This window comes from Bufo bufo, chromosome 2 (assembly GCF_905171765.1).
Source record: "Bufo bufo chromosome 2, aBufBuf1.1, whole genome shotgun sequence".
Taxonomy (NCBI): Eukaryota; Metazoa; Chordata; class Amphibia; order Anura; family Bufonidae; genus Bufo; species Bufo bufo.
This window is the reverse complement of record NC_053390.1, coordinates 793328600-793350683: the sequence shown is the minus strand read 5'-3', so window position 1 is coordinate 793350683 and position 22084 is coordinate 793328600. Positions and strand designations below refer to the sequence as shown.

Genomic DNA, 22084 nt, shown 5'->3' with positions numbered 1-22084 from the left:
TCTCCGTGTGTGTGTCTGTCTCTCCCTGTGTGTGTCTCTCCCTCTGTGTATGTGTCTGTCCCTGTGTGTGTGTCTGTCTGTCTCTCCCTGTGTGTGTGTGTCTGTCTCTCCCTGTGTGTGTGTCTGTCCCTGTGTGTGTCTGTCCCTGTGTGTGTCTCTCTCCGTGTGTGTCTGTCTCTCCCTGTGTGTGTGTCTCCCTGTGTGTGTGTGTGTGTGTGTGTGTCTCTGCCTGTGGTGTCTCTCCCTCTGTGTGTGTGTGTCACCATCACCATGCCCACAGTGTTCCTATGTCTTGACGCAGCTGCATCAGGATGTTCTGTGCGGAGCAAGAAGAAAAAGATGGAAGAGGGAGGCAGCACTGCCAGCATGGAGTCCGTGGGAGAGGCACAGGGAGGCACACTAAGGACATAGGTAACACTACCACATTATCTACACTAGTGTTATCTGTGGTTTTACATAGGACTGCAAGTAACACTACTACATTATTAGCACTAGTGTTCATCTGTGTTTTACATAGGACTGCAGGTAACACTACCACATTATTAGCACTAGTGTCATCTGTGGTTTTACATAGGACTGCAGGAAACACTACTACATTATTAGCACTAGTGTCACCTGTGGTTTTACATAGGACTGCAGGTAAACACTACCACATTATGTGCCACTAGTGTTATCTGTGGTTTTACATAGACTGCAGGTAACACACATTATTAGCACTAGTGTCATCGGTGGTTTTTACATAGGACTGCAGGTAACACTACTACATTATCTGTACTCAGATAGCCATGACTGTGTTATCTGTGCTGTTACATAGGACCTGCGGGTGATATCTACTATATTGTCTGTACTCAGAGAGTTTTCACTGTGTAAGGGGGGCCCACTGAGACTTTATCGCCCAAGGGCCCACATGAACCTGGAGCCGGCACGGACCATCACATTTATCATAATGATTACCAAAAAACTGGGTCTAAATTATAGCTAAAGTAAATGACATCTGGCATGGCATGAACATAGATTATAGCTGGCATAGCTTTTGGTTTCTGGCATACAGACAGCTCAAAATGTCACAGATATATTAAGAGACGCGGGACTCTTAAAGGGAACAAGTAACAAGCACTAGGCTCGTGACAGACCCACTGGTGTCATACGCCAAGCTCTGCAGTGTGTGCCAGTGCTGTGAGAGAGATTAGTCCTAATGCAGCTCGCTGGCCCCGCCTCCTGAAAAAACAGGAAAGAAATCTTTCAGTCATAGATAGAGGAGGGCAGGGACAGGAAGCCTTATCAGACTCATCTCTCTCACAGAATTCGGCATGTCAGTACTCTGAAAGGTACTGACTCTCATCCCAGAAGTGACAGACCTCTGTCACTACACTATGCTGCTTCCCCCAGTGGCAGTGTTGAGAGAAAGAAGGATCAGACATGTTAGATTTCATCATGCCCAATCCTTTGTTCCTACGGGATATAAACTGCTGCCCAGAAGGAATACACGGGCAGTAAACAAGCTCTGACAAGTGGATCGGCGCTTGATAAAAGTACCGTTCACATGCCCGATGCAAAGTGAAAACTGGACAAACGATCATTATTATTACGATCATTCATCCCTCATTCACTTTTTTATATTGTTGCAGCAAATCCATACTTTACAAGGGGGCGATGTGCTGCGACAATTGACTACTTTGGGTGTCCGCATTAAAAATGTGATCGGAAGTACATTTTTGGGGACAAATATAGGGAATAATCGTTCATGGGAACGTTTGGCCCAATCCTCGACTGGTATAAAAGGGACCTTTGGTTGACTGCTATCTGAGGTGTCCATTTGCCATGCCGTGTATAGGACGCCAGTAAAATGCCCTGATGACTGGGGCATTAAGGTGGTGGCGTTTTTTTTGTTTGTTTGTTTTTTAGTATATATTGTAGGAAGGCGCAAGGGGACCGTCATTGACGGAAGGTATGTGTCACCAAGGTTCCTGGCCTCAGTGAAGTAGGAGCCGGTATTTTCAGGTGTCAGCGGCAGCTAATGCTGATTGACACTTTGCTATTTAGTATAGCTGTAATAGCTGATCCGGGACGGCTCTTACTGGGAGTAGTCAAAGTGCTGGGTGGGTGACTACTCCCCACGTTCCAGGCCTGGTCTTGACTGGCCTATATAAAAAAAAAACAGCCAGCAGTGTCAGGTGGTGGTAATTACCTCTCTCTCTGACAGGGGAGCTCTTGCAATCGCTGGGATTGGGATCTGAGCCGTGTGCCAGGCTGGAGGCCTGAGTTTGGGATGTCCGCTCTGTCCTGAGCAATGCCGATCGGGTGTGAACTAACACCTAGTATAACAGGTGACTCTTTTGCTGTATGAACTGTCTAGGTGTGAACGAACACCAAAACTGCAAATGGACTGTCGTACTGTTTTGTTGCCATAAGTGTGAATAAAACACTGATGTTTTTGAGTCACAAACTGGTCTTTGCCTCTACACTGCGTCCGCTTGTCCTGTCTACCAGAGCGAATCCCCACAGTATATATATCCAATACATTTCAATGCTTTAAATAGTGTTTTTTTTTACTTTTATTTCCAACACAATCATCAATATTTCAAGTATTACCTTGAAATCAGCATGTGTATTTTGGGGTTTTTTGAGTATGTGAATAAACAGTGCCCAATCTGCGTACAATATATAGTGGATGTAATTAGGGAAGAGCACTGCATTAATACTTCCACTACGATCCACAAAGTCTCATGCAAGTCCTCATCCCACCAGGACTTTACACATTATCCGATCTGGATCCACGTGTGACAAAAATATACAGTCAACAAAGCAAAGTCTGGTGGAAGCCTCTGGTTGTCAAGCATCATGGCCCCTAAAGGGGAACTCCATCAGAAACACATGGCAATAAATATAATATTCTGTGCAGGAGCTTGATAGGAAATCTCAGCTTCTTTGGACAGAAACGAAAAAAAAAAATCTGATGAATTGAGACAATAAAATGACAGAAAGCTTCGCGAAATCTTTGGCACAAGAGCAAAAAAATCAATCTGGCTGTAGGATGAAGTGACAGGAAAATATCCCAGGCGGACCCTGGGGCTGGATACACTGCACAGGCCGAGGCTGGCAGCTTGTCTTCACTGTCTTTAGAAGCTCCAGATACAGATGTCTTTTTGGGGAGTCTCAGCCAAGAGCTGTCTTCAGGATTTACCATCCAACATGTGCCAGAGAAAGGGACCCCTCGCTGGAAGGGGCCACACGTGACCACAGATCACTCCTAGGAGAGAAAAGAGAGAGGTGCAGGGTAATATGTATTCCCGGGACATGCTGCCAGCAAAGAACTCCATTATTTATATCAAACATCATATAATGCAGTTATCTATCAGCTATCATCTATATCCCATATCTATTATCTAATATCTATCTATTATCTATCTATCTATTATCTATCTATCAGCTATCATCTATATCCCATATCTATTATCTATCTATTATCTATCTATCTATCTATCTATCTATCTATCTATCTATCTATCTATCCCATATCTATCTATCTATTATCTATCTATTATCTGTATCTATCTATCTATCTATTATCTATCTATCTATTATCTATCTATCTATTATCTATTATCTATCTATCTATCTATTATCTATCTATCTATCTATTATCTATCTATCTATTATCTATCTATCTATTATCTATCTATCTATCTATTATCTATCTATCTATCTATCTATCTATCTATTATCTATCTATCTATTATCTATCTATCTATCTATCTATCTATCTATTATCTATCTATCTATCTATCTATTATCTATCTATCTATTATCTATCTATCTATTATCTATCTATCTATCTATTATCTATCTATCTATCTATCTATCTATCTATCATCTATCTATTATCTATCTATCTATCTATTATCTATCTATCTATCTATTATCTATCTATCTATTATCTATCTATCTATCTATCATCTATCTATTATCTATCTATTATCTATCTATCTATCTATCTATTATCTATCTATCTATTATCTATCTATCTATCTATTATCTATCTATCTATTATCTATCTATCTATCTATCTATCTATTATCTATCTATCTATCTATCTATCTATTATCTATCTATCTATCTATCTATTATCTATCTATTATCTATCTATCTATCTATTATCTATCTCTCTATCTATCTATCTATCTATTATCTATCTATTATCTATCTATCTATTATCTATCTATTATCTATCTCTAATATCTATCTATCTATTATCTATCTATCTATCTATCTATCTATTATCTATCTATTATCTATCTATCTATTATCTATCTATTATCTATCTATCTATTATCTATCTATTATCTATCTATCTATCTATCATCTATTATCTATCTATTATCTATCTATCTATCATCTATTATCTATCTATCTATCATCTATTATCTATCTATCTATTATCTATTATCTATCTATTATCTATCTATCTATTATCCACGTAAGGAAAATACAGCCAAAAGGAAAGCCTAAATGTACCCCCCTAGGCCAAGTGCAACCGCTGTGTTCTAAAGAGCAACCTTTCCAAACCTGTGATTTTACTACGATGCAGCCTGTGCTCATGTACTGCATACATATGACGTTAAGGACAAGTAAACAGCAAAAAAAGCCGTCATACATAATAATAGCACATTCAGATCAAACCCCTAAATCAGCCTTCCCATTCTCTCCTGTGTGTGGGTGACGTCAGAGGACAAGCAAGGCTCTACAGGCCCCGGGCTAGACTCTGCGAAAGGTGCACGTATATAACCGCCATGTAGTGCTGCCTAAATGATACTGCCATATAGTGCTTAAATAATACTACATATATGGGGTCATTTATCAAACTCTTGTAAAGTAGGACTGGCTTAGGTGCCCATAGCAACCAATCAGATTCCAACCTTCGTTTTCCAAAGGAGCTGTGATAAATGAAAGATGGAATCTGATTGGTTGCTATGGGCAACTCAGTCAGTCCTACTTTACACCAGTTCGATAAATGACCCCAATAGTGCTTAAATAATACTGCCACAAAGTGCTTAACTAATACTGCTATATAGTGCTTAACTAATACTGCTATATAGTGCTTAACTAATACTGCTATATAGTGCTTAACTAATACTGCTATATAGTGCTTGAATAATACTACATGTAGTGCTTAAATAATACTGCCATAAAGTGCTTAACTAATACTGCCATAAAGTGCTTGAATAATACTACATATAGTGCTTAAATAATACTGCCATATAGTTCTTAAATAATACTGCCATATAGTGCTTAAATAATACTACATATAGGGGGTCATTTGCTATTCTGAAATACGACTAAATTAGGGGTATTTCAGGTGCAGATGGTGGTGCAACGGTTAGTTGTGCTGCCATCTGCAACCTCTTCCACACTCACCCCAGATCTAAAATTGTGAGCATGGTGTGGGCAGGGAAGGGGGTCGGCCGGCAGGCCCCGTCTCATTCATCATTTTCCAAGCCTGTTTCAGGCGTAGAAAACGGTCAAATGTAAGACAGCTCGGAAGCTTTCTTACATTAAGAATCGACGCTGGATGTGTTGGAGTTATGAAGAGGCCGGCACCTCTACATAACGGGAGATCCACCGCCAGCACAGGGCTTTTACCGCCAGTCTTTATAAATGTGCCCCATAGTGCTTAAATAATACATCTACAAAGTGCTTCAATAATACTGCCCTATAGAGCTTAAATAATATATCTACAAAGTGATTCAATAATACTGCCCTATAGTACTTAAATAATACTGCCCTAAAGTGCTTAAATAATACTGCCAAATAGTGCTTAAATAATACTGCCATATAGTGATTGAATAACACTGCCCTATAGTGCTTAAATAATACATCTACAAAGTGCTTCAATAATACTGCCCTATAGTGCTTAAATAATACATCTACAAAGTGATTCAATAATACTGCCCTATAGTGCTTAAATAATATATCTACAAAGTGATTCAATAATACTGCCCTATAGTACTTAAATAATACTGCCCTAAAGTGCTTAAATAATACTGCCAAATAGTGCTTAAATAATACTGCCATATAGTGCTTCAATAATACTGCCCTATAGTGCTTAAATAATACATCTACAAAGTGCTTTCAATAATACTGCCCTATAGTGCTTAAATAATATATCTACAAAGTGCTTTGATAATACTGCCCTATAGTACTTAAATAATACTGCCCTAAAGTAAGTACTTAAATAATACTGCCAAATAGTGCTTAAATAATACATCTACAAAGTGCTTAAATAATACAGCCCTATAAAACTTAAATAATACTGCCATATAGTGCTTAAATAATACTGCCATATAGTGATGAATAATACTACATATAGTGCTTAAATATTACTGCCTATAGTGCTTGAATAATACATCTACAAAGTTCTTAAATATACTGCCCTATAGTACTTAAATAATACTGCCATAAAGTGCTTAAATAATACTGCCATATAGTGCTTAAATAATACTGCCATAAAGTGCTTAAATAATACTGCCATATAGTGCTTAAATAATACTGCCATAAAGTGCTTAAATAATACTGCCCTATAGTGCTTAAATTATACTGCCATAAAGTGCTTAAATAATACTGCCCTATAGTGCTTAAATAATGCTGCCATAAATTGCTTAAATAATACTGCCCTATAGTACTTAAATAATCCTGTCATATAGTGATTGAATCATACTGCCATAAAGTGCTTAAATAATACTGCATATAGTGCTTAACTAATACTGCCCTATAGTGCTTAAATAATACTGCATATAGTGCTTAAATAATACTGCCATAAAGTGCTTAAATAATACTGGCCATAAAGTGCTTAATAATACTGCCTCTATAGTACTTAAATAATCCTGTCATATAGTGATTGGATAATACTGCCATATAGTGCTTAAATAATACTGCATATAGTGTTTAAATAATACTGCCCTATAGTGCTTAAATAATACTGCCATAAAGTGCTTAAATAATACTGCATATAGTGCTTAAATAATACTGCCCTATAGTGCTTAAATAATACTGCCATAAAGTGCTTAAATAATACTGCATATAGTGCTTAAATAATACTGCCATATAGTGCTTAAATAATACTGCCATAAACTAGCTTAAATAATACTGCATCTAGTACTTAAATAATACTGCCATATAACACTTAATACTGTTAAATAGCGCTTAACTAATACAGCCATATAGTGCTTAAATAATACTCCTATATAATGCTTAATAACGGCACTTAGTGTTTAACTAATACCGCCACATAGTGCTTATGTTTAGTGCAGGTTGTGGTCTTTTTTTGTGGCCATGAGTGGTAAAACACTTGGGGTAATTGCCCCTTCTGCCCAAGCTACGATCTAGCAGCCAAATGGCCATTACCAGTGCGGTTATAGCCTGTGGGGGATCATTCTGTAATAAGCGGGGTCAGCGGACTATAGAAAGCTGACAAATATCCGTCACAAAGCCACATGTCACACAATGTCATGCAGTGAGGAAGAAAGTGTATTACCAGCAGTTACCTGCAGGTGGTGCTGTCTACCATCACTAGTCTTTATCAGCTTCCTGTTTGTAGCTTTAGAAACTGCCCTCAGAGACAGCCTGAAGCTCCAGGGGCCCCAGTGCAAAAACTGCAGCAGGGGCCCCCACCTACCATGTGACATTTATAATACATGTGGCAGACATGACCCACGTGCAATTGCTACCTCTGCTCCCCCTCTGCCTATGGTGACATGCCACAAAGGGATGGGAGCGTCAAGCTGCATAGACCACTAGGGGGAGCTCAGGGTATACAGATTTGTATGCAGGGAGCACCCCCTAGTGGGTGACCAGAATAAGGGGAAACAGTGGCCTTGTGGTCCCCCTTTCACCAAGGGCTAGCTAAAGAATAGGACCTATATAAAGGGTGTTTCTCCTTAAAAATGGGGTCTGTGAACTGTCCCAGGGGCCACTGATGCCCTAGGACTTGGGGGCCATGGTGCTATTAATTGAGGTTGTGGCCCACCAAGAGTTATGGTCATGACTCCCACCAACATTATTTTCAGAGTCATCCCAGCATTTAAAGGGGTTGTCCTAATGTTTAATACTGATGGTCATCAGTATTTTATCGGTGGCGGTCCGACTCTCTGTACTGCTCCGATCTGCTGTTTGAAAAAGCTGTGGAGCAGCTTAGCAAGCACAGCGCCGTCCATTGTATAGTGGCCGTGCTTGGTATTGCAGCACAGGCCCATTCACTTGAATGGGACTGAGCTGCGCATCGGCCACGTGATCGGTGAACGTGACATCACATGACCTAGGAAGAGAGGAGGGCCACGTTCGCTTCAAACAGCTGATCGGCGGGGGGCCAATCTGATTACTGATGACAAGTTCAATCAGCGGCTGGAAAAAAGAAAATGGAGGTACTCCCAGCTAATCTGTTTTGCGCTTTCATATAAGGGCTCATGCACACAAACGTATTTTCTGTCTGCGTCCGTTCTGTTTTTTTTTAGCAGCCCGTATGCAGAACCATTCGCTCCAATGGGTCCGCAAAAAAAAAACAAAAACGGAAATGACTCTGTGCGCATTGCGTTTCCATATGTCCTATTCTTGTCCGTTTTGCGGACAAGGACAGGCATTGTTACAATGGATCTGCAAAAAAGATGGATGCAATACGGATGTCATCCGTATTTTTTGCTGATCTGTGTTTTGCGGAACGCCCTAAATGAAGTGCTGCGCCCCCTTCAATACCCGTAGCCTCCTATATATGTAACATACCCATGATGTATGGGGGTATATTCGCGCCTCTCCGGCTCCGGTCGGCCATGTTTTGCCCCTCGTCACTCGCTCATTTGGCACGGTGTATTCGGAGAGACAGCCTGCTCTTCGGGGAGGGACACACAATATTTGGACTGTCAAGCAGTGTCAGCTCGTCTGAATGGTGCCAATCTGCGGACAGCTGCATCTGTTTAGTGTTCGGGCGGCAGCAGAGTCATACGGGCAGCTTTCCAGCTGCAGGAGATCCGCAGGTTCACCGCCTCTGCCCCGGGCTCTTCATTGTACTACTTTACTACTCTCTAAGAAAATATTGCTTTGAATCCCTAAATCTGTCCCGGCGTCCACTTAAAGTGGAGACCCGAGGGTGGCCTACGGCATCTGGAATTTATCATACTGTAATGTCATCATTTTATAGGCACTGGCCCTTTAAAAGGGCTCTCCACTTATTTCATCTGATCACTAGGTCAGTAAGAAAAGCCATGCTTTCTGCCACCTTACTGACCCTGAGTGATCTGTAGCTAAGGATATGCTTGCTGCCTTAACAACCCCACTGCAAACTGGACTCTCTTAAAGGGGTTGTCCGAGATTTTGATATTGACGGCCTAATGGGTGCCTCTTCCTAGACCAGTGACGTCACATTCATCGGTCACATGGCCAAGGTGCAGCTCAGTCCTATTCAAATCAATGGGACCGGGCTGCAGTACCAAACACAGACACTGTCCAAAGGATGGCGCTGTGCATAGTAAGCTGCGAGGAGGGCTGTGGCGCCCATGACCTCCACAAACAGCTGATTAGCTGGGGTGCCAGGAGTCAACACCCACCATGCTGACAGTGCCAGACTGATGACAATGAGAATCGAACCTCCCATTTCTAGAAGGAATAACAGAGGGACAATACAGATAAGAATGGGACATGCAAGCATTTACTAAGACAGATGTGCCAAGAGAGATGACAACGATGGAAAGGCACAGGGCTGACAACTGGTCAAGACTCAGCCCATGACATTTCTCGTTTCAGGCTGCATAATTAATCCGATTTTTCTATAAATACATTTAGGTGGAGAATCCCTTTAAGAGGCAGCAGGGCAGCAATGACATTTTAGCAATTATAGTATGCTTTCTGTAATAAATGTGGGTTTCCTCCTCCACACATGTCTTTGTCTGGAATGAACCTACACTGTCCAGTCCACCTCCATCTGTCCCCAGCAGACCTCCATGGTGAAGCCTAATAGTCTTCATGTAAAACAAATCTGCTAAGCAAAAAGGACTCCACTGAACACCTCAATTCCTGACCCATGAACTCAGCTACCGTGGATTCCTGTTGAGGACCCCCTTAAGCTACTGAAGACCTTCACAGTGTGGGAACTTGAACTATGCTACTAAGGACCTCTGAAAGTCTGAATGTATCTACTTTGGACCTCTGAAATCATAAACTATGGACACCTGAACAAATCTACTGTGGACCAGTGAACTCATCTACTAAGGACCTCTATTGTGGACCCCTAAACTCATCTTCTGTGGATCACTGAACTCTTCTTCTGTGGACCACTGAACTCATCTTCTGTGGACCACTTAACTCATCTTCTGTGGACCACTGAACTCATCTACTGAGGACCCCTGAACTCATCTACTTTGAACCACTGAATTTATCTACTGTGGACCCCTGAACTCATCTGCTGTGTGGACCACTGAACTCATCTACTGTGGACCCATGAACTCATCTGCTGTGTGGACCACTGAACTCATCTACTGTGGACCCCTGAACTCATCTTCTGTGGACCACTAAACTCATCTTCTGTGGACCACTGAACTCATCTACTGAGGACCCCTGAACTCATCTACTGAGGACCCCTGAACCCATCTACTGTGAACCACTGAAAACATATTTTGTGGACATCTGAACTCAACTACTGTGGGCCACTGAATTTATCTACTGTGGACCCCTAAACTCATCTACTGTGGACCCATAAACTCATCTACTGTGGACCCATAAACTCATCTACTGTGGACCCCTGAACTCATTTTCTGTGGATCACTGAACTCATCTTCTGTGGACCACTAAACTCATCTTCTGTGGACCACTGAACTCATCTACTGAGGACCCCTGAACTCATCTACTGTGAACCACTGAAAAACATCTTCTGTGGACACCTGAACTCAACTACTGTGGGCCACTGAATTTATCTACTGTGGACCCCTGAACTCATCTGCTGTGTGGACCACATGAACTCATCTACTGTGGACCCGCTGAACCTCATCTTCTGTGGACCACTAAACTCATCTTCTGTAGGACCACTGAACTCATCTACTGTGAACCACTGAAAAACATTCTTCTATGGACATCTGAACACAACTGCTGTGGGCCACTGAATTTATCTACTGTGGACCCCTGAACTCATCTGCTGTGTGGACCACTGAACTCATCTACTGTGGACTTCTGAACTCATCTACTGTGGACCCCTGAACTCATCTCTGTGGACCCCTGAACTCATCTACTGTTGGACCACTGAACTCATCTACTGTGGACCACTGAACTCATCTACTGTGAACCACTGAACTCATCTTCTGTGGACCATTGAACTCATCTACTGTGGACCACCTGAACTCATCTACTGTGGATCACTGAACTTCATCTTCTGTGGACCACTAAACTCATCTTCTGTGGACCACTAAACTCACTTCTGTGGACCACTGAACTCATCTACTGAGGACCCTGAACTTATTACTGTGAACCACTGAAAACCTCTTCTGTGGAACACCTGAACTCAACTGCTGTGGGCCACTGCATTATCACTGTGGACCCCTGAACTCATCTGCTGTGTGGAACACTGAACTCATCTACTGTGGGGACCCCTGAACTCATCTGCTGTGTGGGACCACTGAACTCATCTACTGTGGACCCTGAACTCATCTTCTGTGGACCACTAAACTCATCTTCTGTGGACCACTGAACTCCATCTACTGTGAACCACTGAAAACATCTTCTGTGGACATCTGAACTCAACTACTGTGGGCCACTGAATTTATCTACTGTGGACCCATGAACTCATCTGCTGTGTGGACCACTGAACTCATCTACTGTGGATCCCTGAACTCATCTACTGTGAACCACTGAACTCAACTTCTGTGTGGACCACTGAACTCATCTACTGTGTGGACCACTGAACTCATCTACTGTGGACCTCTGAACTCATCTACTGTGGACCACTGAAGCTCATTCTACTGTGGACCCCTGAACTCATCTACTGTGGACCTCTGAACTCATCTACTGTGGACCCCTGAACTCATCTACTGTGGACCATTGATCTCATCTACTGTGGACCACTGAACTCCTCTACTGTGGACCACTGAACTCTGTTGTAGTTCACAGGAGCAGGCTCCAAATGAATGTTTTGGTGCACTTCTCAGTTAACGTACTGTGGACCTCTAAGCTACTGTGGACTCTTGAACTCAGCTATTGAGAACCCCTATAGTCAATTATTGATGTATCTACTGAGGACCACTGACTTCAGATACTGAGGATCTTTGAGCTCCTCTACTTGTAGACCCCACACAGTGTATACCCCTGAGCTGCTCCAAGGGCCTGGTACTGAACTCTTCTTCTGAGGAACCCTGAACTCAACTACTAAAAATCTGAAAATCACCTACATTATACTGTAATGTCACATCTAATCACTGTCAATAGCCTTAAAGGGCCGGTTTTGCAGTTATGTACCAGTGTGTAAGAAAAGAAAACAGAAAGCAATTACGGTAAACCTAAAAAGTTCACGTCAGTAGTGCACCCATCCTGAATCTGGTGCTTCTGCTCTGCACGGTAACATAACCGAATAAAAAGGAAGCTGGACCTCATCCACAATGTTATCATGCACATGAGATAAGCACATGTCCTGCACCCTCCACCTCCTCGGGCCACACACACATCATCTCCATGTGATCACAGGTCACGTGATTATGTCATTTCATTGCTAATGAATTCCATAATACAGATGAGATTGCCCCTGCTTCACACCCACCTGAACCCGGCCCTGTCCATAGACATCATACAAACTTAAAGGGTTAAGTCATGATTGATGTAAAAAATGAAAAATCAGACATCATATAGTAACATGACAATCTCTTTCTATCAAAAAAAGAACCATCCCTGTACCTCACATGGATCCAGAGATCTCCCCATTCATTGCTCTAATTGTTCAGATTTATTTCAAGCTGTCAGCTCAGGGGGCGTGTCCTTCCTGATGCAGCTCAAGGGGCGTGCCCTTCCTGATGCAGCTCGAGGGACGTGTCCTTCCTGATGCAGCTCTGGGGGGGGGGGTGTCCTTTCTGCTGCAGCTCTTTCCTGTAACTGTCACAGCTTCTAACAGAAGGGCTGGTGGCAGTTGAAGATTTAAACAGAGTGCATGCGACCACCTCAGTGTGATGGACGGAGAAATAAGGAAAAAGACAACCAGCAGGTGGCGCTATGTAGATACATTTTATTGATTAGCTCACTGGCTATACTACTGGCTGGTTTGAAAAATGTAGAATATCTTTTTTGACACAACCACTTTAATGTACATCTGTCAGATTCAAACTCGGGTCCCCTTTGCTTTAGAGCAGATCATGGAGCCACCATGACTCCTCTTCTCATGCCATCTATTTATTGTATTATAAACGACTGCGTGCTGCACTTTAATTATTCTGCTCCCTAGCGCCTGTCGCTCCAGCAGCTGTTTAACATAACTTTATCTTTGATCAAGTGTCTTATAAATCCCCTAAGATTTGTTGTAACTTCACTGGTGTTTTTTCTGAAAAGCGGGGAGGATTAAGAGCTTACTGTGTTATCACTTTGGAGACTTCGGAAAATGGCTATGCTCTACTGATCCTGCGGGACATACATCTAAATATTTATGAGGCAGGTTAGAGGAGCATTAGGACTGGAAGAGACACGATTATGGTTGTTATGTACTAAAGCTGGTCATACATAGGACATGAGACCCTCGATCCGACCAACGTCCTGATGTTTTCTGATTCTATTTTGCTGTTGTTGGGATGTCGTACTTTAAAACAACAATGATTGGAAATAATTATTAAAAACTGTCACTAATTACTATAACATATGAGAAGAATCAAGAATATAACTACTATAATACTGCCGCCTATGTACAAGAATATAACTACTATAATACTGCTCCTATGTATAAGAATATAACTACTATAATACTGTCTCCTATGTACAAGAATATCTCTACTATAATACTGCATCCTATGTACTAGTATATCTCTACTATAATACTGCCTCCTATGTACAAGAATATAACTACTATAATACTGCCGCCTATGTACAAGAATATAACTACTATAATACTGCATCCTATGTACTAGTATATCTCTACTATAATACTGCCTCCTATGTACAAGAATATAACTACTATCATACTGCTTCTATGTACAAGACTATAACTACTATAATCTGCCTCCTATGTACAAGAATATAACTACTATAATACTGCCCCCTATGTACAAGAATATAACTACTATAGTACTGCCTCCTATGTACAGGAATATATTTACTATAATACTGCTCCTATGTACAAGAATATAACAACTATCAAACTGCCCCCTATGTACAAGAATATAACTACTATAATACTGCTCCTATGTACCAGAAATATAACTACCATAATACTGCCTCCTATGTACAAGAATATAACCACTATAATACTGCCCCCTATGTACAAGAATATAACTACTATAATACTGCCTCCTATGTACAAGAATATAACTACTATAATACTGCTCCTATGTACAAGAATATAACTACTATAATACTGCCTCCTATGTACAAGAATATAACTACTATAATACTGATCCTATGTACAAGAATATAACTACTATAATACTGCTCCTATATACAAGAATATAACTACTATAATACTGCTCCTATGTACAAGAATATAACTACTATAATACTACCTCCTATGTACAAGAATATAACTACTATAATACTGCTCCTATGTACAAGAATATAACTACTATAATACTGCTCCTATGTACAAGAATATAACTACTATAATACTGCTCCTATGTACAAGAATATAACTACTATAATACTGCCCCCTATGTACAAGAATATAACTACTATAATACTGCCTCCTATGTACAAGAATATAACTACTATAATACTGCTCCTATGTACAAGAATATAACTACTATAATATTGCCTTCTATGTACAAGAATATAACTACTATAATACTGCCTCCTATGTACAAGAATATAACTACTATAATACTGCCTCCTATGTACAAGAATATAACTACTATAATACTGCTCCTATGTACAAGAATATAACTACTATAATACTGCCTCCTGTGTACAAGAATATAACTACTATAATACTGCCTCCTAAGTACAAGAATATAACTACTATAATACTGCTCCTATGTACAAGAATATAACTACTATAATACTGCTCCTATGTACAAGAATATAACTACTATAATACTGCTCCTATGTACAAGAATATAACTACTATAATACTGCATCCTATGTACTAGTATATCTCTACTATAATACTGCCTCCTATGTACAAGAATATAACTACTATCATACTGCTTCTATGTACAAGACTATAACTACTATAATACTGCCTCCTATGTACAAGAATATAACTACTATAATACTGCCCCCTATGTACAAGAATATAACTACTATAGTACTGCCTCCTATGTACAGGAATATATTTACTATAATACTGCTCCTATGTACAAGAATATAACTACTATAATACTGCCCCCTATGTACAAGAATATAACTACTATAATACTGCTCCTATGTACAGAAATATAACTACCATAATACTGCCTCCTATGTACAAGAATATAACTACTATAATACTGCCCCCTATGTACAAGAATATAACTACTATAATACTGCCTCCTATGTACAAGAATATAACTACTATAATACTGCTCCTATGTACAAGAATATAACTACTATAATACTGCCTCCTATGTACAAGAATATAACTACTATAATACTGATCCTATGTACAAGAATATAACTACTATAATACTGCTCCTATATACAAGAATATAACTACTATAATACTGCTCCTATGTACAAGAATATAACTACTATAATACTACCTCCTATGTACAAGAATATAACTACTATAATACTGCTCCTATGTACAAGAATATAACTACTATAATACTGCTCCTATGTACAAGAATATAACTACTATAATACTGCTCCTATGTACAAGAATATAACTACTATAATACTGCCCCCTATGTACAAGAATATAACTACTATAATACTGCCTCCTATGTACAAGAATATAACTACTATAATACTGCTCCTATGTACAAGAATATAACTACTATAATATTGCCTTCTATGTACAAGAATATAACTACTATAATACTGCCTCCTATGTACAAGAATATAACTACTATAATACTGCCTCCTATGTACAAGAATATAACTACTATAATACTGCTCCTATGTACAAGAATATAACTACTATAATACTGCCTCCTGTGTACAAGAATATAACTACTCTAATACTGCCTCCTAAGTACAAGAATATAACTACTATAATACTGCTCCTATGTACAAGAATATAACTACTATAATACTGCTCCTATGTACAAGAATATAACTACTATAATACTGCTCCTATGTACAAGAATATAACTACTATAATACTGCCTCCTATGTACAAGAATATAACTACTATAATACTGTTCCTATGTATAAGAATATAACTACTATAATACTGTCTCCTATGTATAAGAATATAACTACTATAATACTGCTCCTATGTACAAGAATATAACTACTATAATACTGCCTCCTATGTACAAGAATATAACTACTATAATACTGCTCCTATGTACAAGAATATAACTACTATAATACTGCTCCTATGTACAAGAATATAACTACTATAATACTGCCTCCTATGTACAAGAATATAACTACTATAATACTGCTCCTATGTACAGGAATATAACTACTCTAATACTGCCTCCTATGTACAAGAATATAACTACTATAATACTGCTTCCTATGTATAAGAATATAACTACTATAATACTGCTCCTATGTACAGGAATATAACTACTATAATACTGCTCCTATGTACAAGAATATAACTACTATAATACTGTCTCCTATGTACAAGAATATAACTACTATAATACTGCTCCTATGTACAAGAATATAACTACTATAATACTGCTCCTATGTACAAGAATATAACTACTATAATACTGCTCCTATGTACAATAATATAACTACTATAATACTGCCTCCTATGTACAAGAATATAACTGCTATAATACTGCTCCTATGTACAAGAATATAACTACTATAATACTGCTCCTATGTACAAGAATATAACTACTATAATACTGCTCCTATGTACAATAATATAACTACTATAATACTACTCCTATGTACAAGAATATAACTACTATAATACTGTTCCTATGTACAAGAATATAACTACTATAATACTGCTCCTATGCACAAGAATATAACTACTATAATACTGCTCCTATGTACAAGAATATAACTACTATAATACTGTCTCCTATGTACAAGAATATAACTACTATAATACTGCTCCTATGCACAAGAATATAACTACTATAATACTGCCCCCTATGTACAAGAATATAACTATTATAATACTGCCTTCTATGTACAAGAATATAACTACTATAATACTGCTCCTATGTACAAGAATATAACTACTATAATACTGCCTCCTATGTACAAGAATATAACTACTATAATACTGCCTCCTATGTACAAGAATATAACTACTATAATACTGTCTCCTATGTACAAGAATATAACTACTATAATACTGCTCCTATGTACAAGAATATAACTACTATAATACTGCCTCCTATGTACAAGAATATAACTACTATAATACTGTCTCCTATGTACAAGAATATAACTACTATAATACTGCCTCCTATGTACAAGAATATAACTACTATAATACTGTCTCCTATGTACAAGAATATAACTACTATAATACTGCTCCTATGTACAAGAATATAACTACTATAATACTGCCTCCTGTGTACAAGAATATAACTACTATAATACTGCCTCCTATGTACAAGACTATAACTACTATAATACTGCCTCCTATGTACAAGAATATAACTACTATAATACTGCTCCTATGTACAAGGATATAACTACTATAATACTGCTCCTATGTACAAGAATATAACTACTATAATACTGCTCCTATGTACAAGAATATAACTACTATAAATCCGCCCTCCTATGTACAGGAATATAACTACTATAATACTGCTCCTATGTACAAGAATATAACTACTATAATACTGCTCCTATGTACAAGGATATAACTACTATAATACTGCTCCTATGTACAAGAATATAACTACTATAATACTGCTCCTATGTACAAGAATATAACTACTATAATACTGCCTCCTATGTACAGGAATATAACTACTATAATACTGCTCCTATGTACAAGAATATAACTACTATAATACTGCTCCTATGTACAATAATATAACTACTATAATACTGCTCCTATGTACAAGAATATAACTACTATAATACTGCTCCTATGTACAGGAATATAACTACTATAATACTACCTCCTATGTACAAGAATATAACTACTATAATACTGCTCCTATGTACAAGAATATAACTACTATAATACTGCCTCCTATGTACAAGAATATAACTACTATAATACTGCTCCTATGTACAAGAATATAACTACTATAATACTGCCTCCTATGTACAAGAATATAACTACTATAATACTGCTCCTATGTACAAGAATATAACTACTATAATACTGCTCCTATGTACAAGAATATAACTACTATTTTGCTGTGGACAGAAGTATCACCCATGGATGCAACTTAAGACAAAACTATGAATGGGCCCAGGAACAGATGCTTGGACCCCACTGGACCGAGGCCCTACAGGCTGCACGCCTTGATCTTGCAGTACCCTACTACTGTATGCCGTACCCAGTGCACTATAGAGCGTTCTGTGATGACCTATAGACTCTCTCTGGAATGTACATCAGCACACAGAGAACAGAAGGACCCAATGACAACTCTCAATAAAAATGATGAAAGTGTTTATCACAGTGAGGACCAGAGGATGAGGCCCTGTGAGACATAAATCCGCTGTCAGCTCACTAATGGCGCTAAGTGAAAACACCGTCCACTCCTTGGGAGCCCCTGCATAGGGCTCAGGGCCCCCTGTATAGAGTGAAGTAACCAAAACACTGCATGAACCCTCAGCCCACGCTCAGTATAGAGGTATATTCTAGGTGTATTGGATGAGTACTGCTGTATAGTGGATGGGGTTACCGGCGGCACTGCTACAATGCCTTCAGAAAGTCTTCAGACCCTTTCACTTTTTTCATTCCAGTTTTCCCATCATTTTGCGCTCAGTCCCCCATAATGAGAACGCGAGAACAGACTAATTTATTGAAATGGGAAAACTATCATCTTGCATGGACACAAGTCTTCACACCCTTTACTCAGGACTTAGTTGAAGCCCCTTTGGCCATGGTTACAGCCTCCAGTTTTACTTGGGCATGATGCCACAAGGTTTGCACTCCTGGATTTGGGGGTTTCCTTCCATTCTTCTTTGCAGATCCTCTCAAACTCTGCCAGGTCGGATGTGGACCATTGGTGGACAGCCATGTTCAGATCTTTCCAGAGATGTTTGATTGGGTTCAAGTCGGGGCTCTGGCTGGACCACTCAAGGACATTCACAGAGTTGTCCCTAAGTCACTCCTGTGTTGGCTTGGTTGTGCGCTTAGGGTCGTTGTCTTGTTGGAAGATGAGATCCAGAGCACTCTGGGTCAGGTTTTCATTAATAATATCTCTGTACTTTGCATCACTCAGTTTTCCCTCGACCCTGACCAGCCACTGAAGAACAACCCCACAGCATGATGCTGCCACCACCATGCTTCACTGTAGGGATAGTATTAGGCAGGTAATGAGCAGTGCCTGGTTTCCTCCAGACATGACAGTTAAAATTGACGTGAAAAAAATCTTGGTTTCATAAGACCAGAGAATCTTGTTTCTCACGGTCTCAGAGTCCTTTAGGTGCCACTAAGTTAGATTAATGAGTGGAGTAGAGGAGGACTTTTTAAAGGCACAGTAACAGGTCTTTGAGAGACAGAATTCTTGCTGTTTCTCAGGTGTTCAAATACTTTTGTTCCTCACTGTATTTCGTATGTGCAATGAAGTAACTGCTACTTCTACAAGGGTACTCCCGTGGCTGTGTCCCGTGGCACTATTGTATGACCACTGATACATGGTTGCCACTAGTGTATGCCATTGATATGTGGCTGTGTATGACCACTGACAAGTCGGGCATCATTTAAAGGGGTATTCCCTCTATCTCATTATGGTATATCACTATTGGTATTTTACTCCAGCCATGCACTCTGTATATACCGCTGTACACATGTACTGTACTCTGATGTAAGGTAGACACAGAAGATGCCAAAAACAAATATTCCACATATTTCACACACATGACGCCCAGCAATGCTCTGTAAGAAGCATCAAGGTCAGTTTCCTGTATGATCTTGAAAACAATAAGAATTCTTCCAAAAAGTCATGTGAAAGGAAGTGATTGTACCGTCCCTCCTAGCAAGTACTGAGACCGGAATACTGCCTAATACCCACGTCGCCGAAGATTCACAAGATCTATCTAATATCTATCTATTATCTATCTATTATCTATCTATTATCTATCTATCTATCTATTATCTATCTATTATCTATCTATCTATCTATCTATTATCTATTATCTATCTATCTATTATCTATCTATTATCTATCTATTATCTATCTATCTATTATCTATCTATCTATTATCTATTATCTATCTATTATCTATCTATTATCTATCTATCTATTATCTATCTATCTATCTATCTATCTATCTATCTATCTATTTCATATCTATTATCTATCTATCTATTATCTATCTATTATCTATCTATCTATCTCATATCTATCTCATATCTATCTATCTATCTATCTATTATCTATCTATCTATTATCTATCTATCTATCTCATATCTATCTCATATCTATCTATCTATCTATCTATTATCTATCTATCTATTATCTATCTATCTATCTCATATCTATCTCTCTCCCTCCATCCTTACAGTATACTCTATATAATTACTTTACCACCTCATCACCACAGTGGTTTTTGATGCCGCCCCTCCCGATGTGGCAGATATCACGCCGTGGCTATTACCTTTTTAATCCATAAATCTTTCCTGTGTGGAAACATCTTAGCTCTAGTTATTATATTTTTTTCCATGTCCTCCTCTCTTCGGCAGATCTAGTTTCACCGTGATAAAACCCATAGAAATATCAATATGACACACGCGGTGAACGAATTTCAAAACCGCAGCCGACAAGTTTTATGAAGCCCCAACTGTTCTGCTGTTCTTCATAATCTGGTTTCCTCTCTCATAAAGAGACCTTTAGCACGGTTTTTCCTTGTGCCTCTGAAACAGCTGCTCTCACTGTAGTATCCTGACTGATGATGAGGTCCTGAAAGTGTTTTTTTGGAACAGATGGCCAGGAGAGAGCTGTAGAGCATGCCAGCAAAATGCTGGGGAATGTGCCAAATCCAGCAGAGACTGAGTGCTTTGGGTTCCAGCTCGCGTGCCTTTCCTCTGCCCTCTGCCCTGAGTGGCGCCAGTAGGACTTCCCAACTAGCACTCTGAACATCTGGAGTCTGAGACTGCCAGAGAGAGACGAGGGGGGTGGCGGTGGAAGGGAGTGGGGGATAAAAAGAAAAAAGCATGCTTCAGCTGGAGCCTGGGCTCTCCACCACACACTGTCTGGAGAACAGATGAAATAAAAGAATAAGAACAGGACCTTGCAAGCTTATTTAACAGCTGCGGTCAAAGAAAAATACATATATGCCCGCCATCCGGGGTTAGGACTGTGCTGAGAGTTCACACGTTCCTATATGGTCAATTTATTAGTTCATATATAAAATGTATGTGGTCTATATGAGGTGTGGTGAAGGAAAAATGCTACTAGGTCCTGTACAGTTTTAAAGAGGTCATCTGCTACTTGGGCCCCTAACCATAAGCTGATCATACAGTGGCCCCCTGCTGAGACCATCAGCAATCAACTATAATCTGCAGGAAAAACTGGAAGTAAGGGTTTAATTTCCCTGCAGCACTCCTACAGGGGAAATTGAGTATTACACAGTTTCCATTCAAATCAATGGTTTGTCTGCGTAATGTAGGACA

At 39.3% G+C, this 22084-nt stretch overlaps 1 protein-coding gene across 1 annotated transcript in view; it reads right to left on the bottom strand.

Annotated features, from left to right (window-relative positions):
- Positions 1-2537: 2537 nt before the first annotated feature.
- ATOH8 (atonal bHLH transcription factor 8) overlaps positions 2538-22084 on the bottom strand; it is a 41879-nt gene continuing 22332 nt past the window's right edge. Inside the window, exon 3 of the mRNA XM_040419249.1 lies at positions 2538-3250. Within this exon, the coding sequence (XP_040275183.1) occupies positions 3245-3250 (6 nt within the window). The 3' untranslated portion in view covers positions 2538-3244. The remainder of the gene's footprint in view (positions 3251-22084) is intronic.